This window comes from Trachymyrmex cornetzi, unplaced genomic scaffold (assembly GCF_001594075.2).
Source record: "Trachymyrmex cornetzi isolate Tcor2-1 unplaced genomic scaffold, Tcor1.1 scaffold2362, whole genome shotgun sequence".
In the NCBI taxonomy this organism is placed as follows: Eukaryota; Metazoa; Arthropoda; class Insecta; order Hymenoptera; family Formicidae; genus Trachymyrmex; species Trachymyrmex cornetzi.
Genome location: NW_017297021.1, coordinates 1 through 2053, shown reverse-complemented (window position 1 = coordinate 2053; position 2053 = coordinate 1). Strand labels below are relative to the sequence as shown.

At 46.2% G+C, this 2053-nt stretch overlaps 1 protein-coding gene across 1 annotated transcript; it reads left to right on the top strand.

Annotated features, from left to right (window-relative positions):
* Positions 1 to 121: 121 nt before the first annotated feature.
* Positions 122 to 1879, top strand: LOC108761019 (trichohyalin-like). Its single transcript, XM_018507333.1, has one exon. It carries the CDS (start codon positions 122 to 124, stop codon positions 1877 to 1879), a length of 1758 nt encoding a protein of 585 aa, XP_018362835.1.
* Positions 1880 to 2053: the final 174 nt, after the last annotated feature.

Genomic DNA, 2053 nt, shown 5'->3' with positions numbered 1-2053 from the left:
GCATAGACATGCGAGATTTAGAGATTTATACGAACGTGAACCGAGAATAGCATCGGTACAATTAAATTTAATTGATTTGACGAATGAGGAGGACGACGAACCACAACCAGGTACGAGCGGAATGCAAAATGAGCGATCGAAAGGGACGGAAGAAATCCCCGAGAGACGATTAAAAAAGCGAAAAACTAGGAATACGCACAACGAATGGATAAATAGATGGACGATAGACACGAAGAAACGTCAAAGAGGAAGACCAAGAAAAAAGACATATGGAAACGGAAAACGGCTGGAAGAGAAAGAAAATAGCAAAACCGACCAATCGAAATCGACTCTAGAAGAAAATTCAAAAATTGAAACAATGGATAATTTGACAGCAGTCAGTAATCGAAGAGAGAGCGACGAAGCCAGCGTCGATACAGCAGCGATGAATGAATCTGAAAATAATAATTCAATTAGTCAGAGTAAGGGAAAAGAGATACTTACCAATGAGCGAAGAGAGGTACCATATGTTGTAAGAAAAAGGATGACATCGGTAAGGAGGAATCCCTGGAGCCGCATCACCATGGAACGAGATCTGAAAATAAGAAGAGTTAATCGTGAGAAATTAAGAAAGAATCGTATACTTACCAGCGACGAGGAAGAAAGTTTGGAAGAATTAAGGATAACGAAGGAAATAGAAGATATAGAAAGAATACAACGGAAAGTAAGAAGAGAGCCAATAGAAAGTAAGATAGCGAAGACCGCGAGTGAAAGCGGGAGCGAGCGAGAAAAATTGTATGATAAAAGTAAGAGCGAGATACCGAGAAGGGCCGCGAGGCGAGAGCGATTCCAGGAAATTGCAATAAAGAAACCGCGCGCAAAGAAAATTCACTCCGCGAAAGGCGCCGATGACACCTTTGTAGTAGCCGCGATAAAGGTAGACGACCGAGGTGGCGTACCAGGAAGGGCGGACTGCAAGTCAGTCTGGTCGCAGTCGTTATCGAGGCAACATTGCAGCGGAAAATTCGTCGCGAGCACTAGACATCGAGAGAAGGTTTCGAACAATTACGAACGTAGAGGAAAGCGATATAGTGCGAAGTGCAGTAGAAGGAGACGAGACGAGATGGCGGAAAAAAGCGAAGGAACGACGCTCGAGGAGCTTGAGATGAGTATAGCGAAGCGAATCGAGGAAAGAATAGCGGAGGAAAGGGAACACGAAGAGCGGCTTAAAAGGATCCAGATAGCTCAGATGAGACTCGCGCAGCTTGAGGCAGAGCAGGAGAAACGCAGAAGAACTGAATCTAAGAGTAAGGAAGCGTCGCAGAAATTGGAAATAGCCCTCAGAAAGATCGAGGCAAGATCTATTGGCGGACAATACTCAACTAAAGTAATACCGATCAAGTGGCAAAATGACACGGTGGGAAGTATCGCGATCACAGTGCAAATTCACGATAACGCTCACCGTAGATTGAAAGGCGAAACGTTAGAAGGCGTGTTGCAGTACAAGAATTGCAAGATTTTAAATACAGCGGTGCGATTAACGCGCAAGGCGACGTGGGAGACGGAAGCAGCGCAGGCCGCTACCGAGATTGACGTGACGGAAAAGATAGGAGAAAGCGAAATAGAGCAACGAACAAGTGAAATTAGAGACAATGAGGTCCAGAATACAGAAACAACGGTTGAGCGAGACGAACGAAGAATAGATGCCGAAGGATCATCAGGAAATGAACGGACCGATGCGGAATTCGAGATCGATGATATGACGCCATTGGCAGTGGAGATAAGGCGAGAAGCAAATAGAAGAAAGGTATTCAAGGAGCCTGAAACGACGGAAAAATCACAGGCATTTTGGGAAGAGTGGCAGCAGCAAGGAACATCCATTCGAGGGAACGATCCGTGAGCGAGCCCGAGATCGACGCTCTCTGAAGCGGTGGCGAAAAGACCACAGAATTTTCACAGTCCATCCACAAAGCCAAGGTCAGGCAACAACAGCAACCGAGATTCAGATGAGAACGGCGTCGAAGGAGGGAGCGTTAGAGACGATGAGAGGCAGCGGAAAGAGTCGGTCGTGCGG

Coding starts and splice junctions, on each gene's coding strand:
- LOC108761019 (XM_018507333.1), top strand. CDS start 122: ATGCAAAATGAGCGATCGAAAGGGACGGAAGAAATCCCCGAGAGACGA.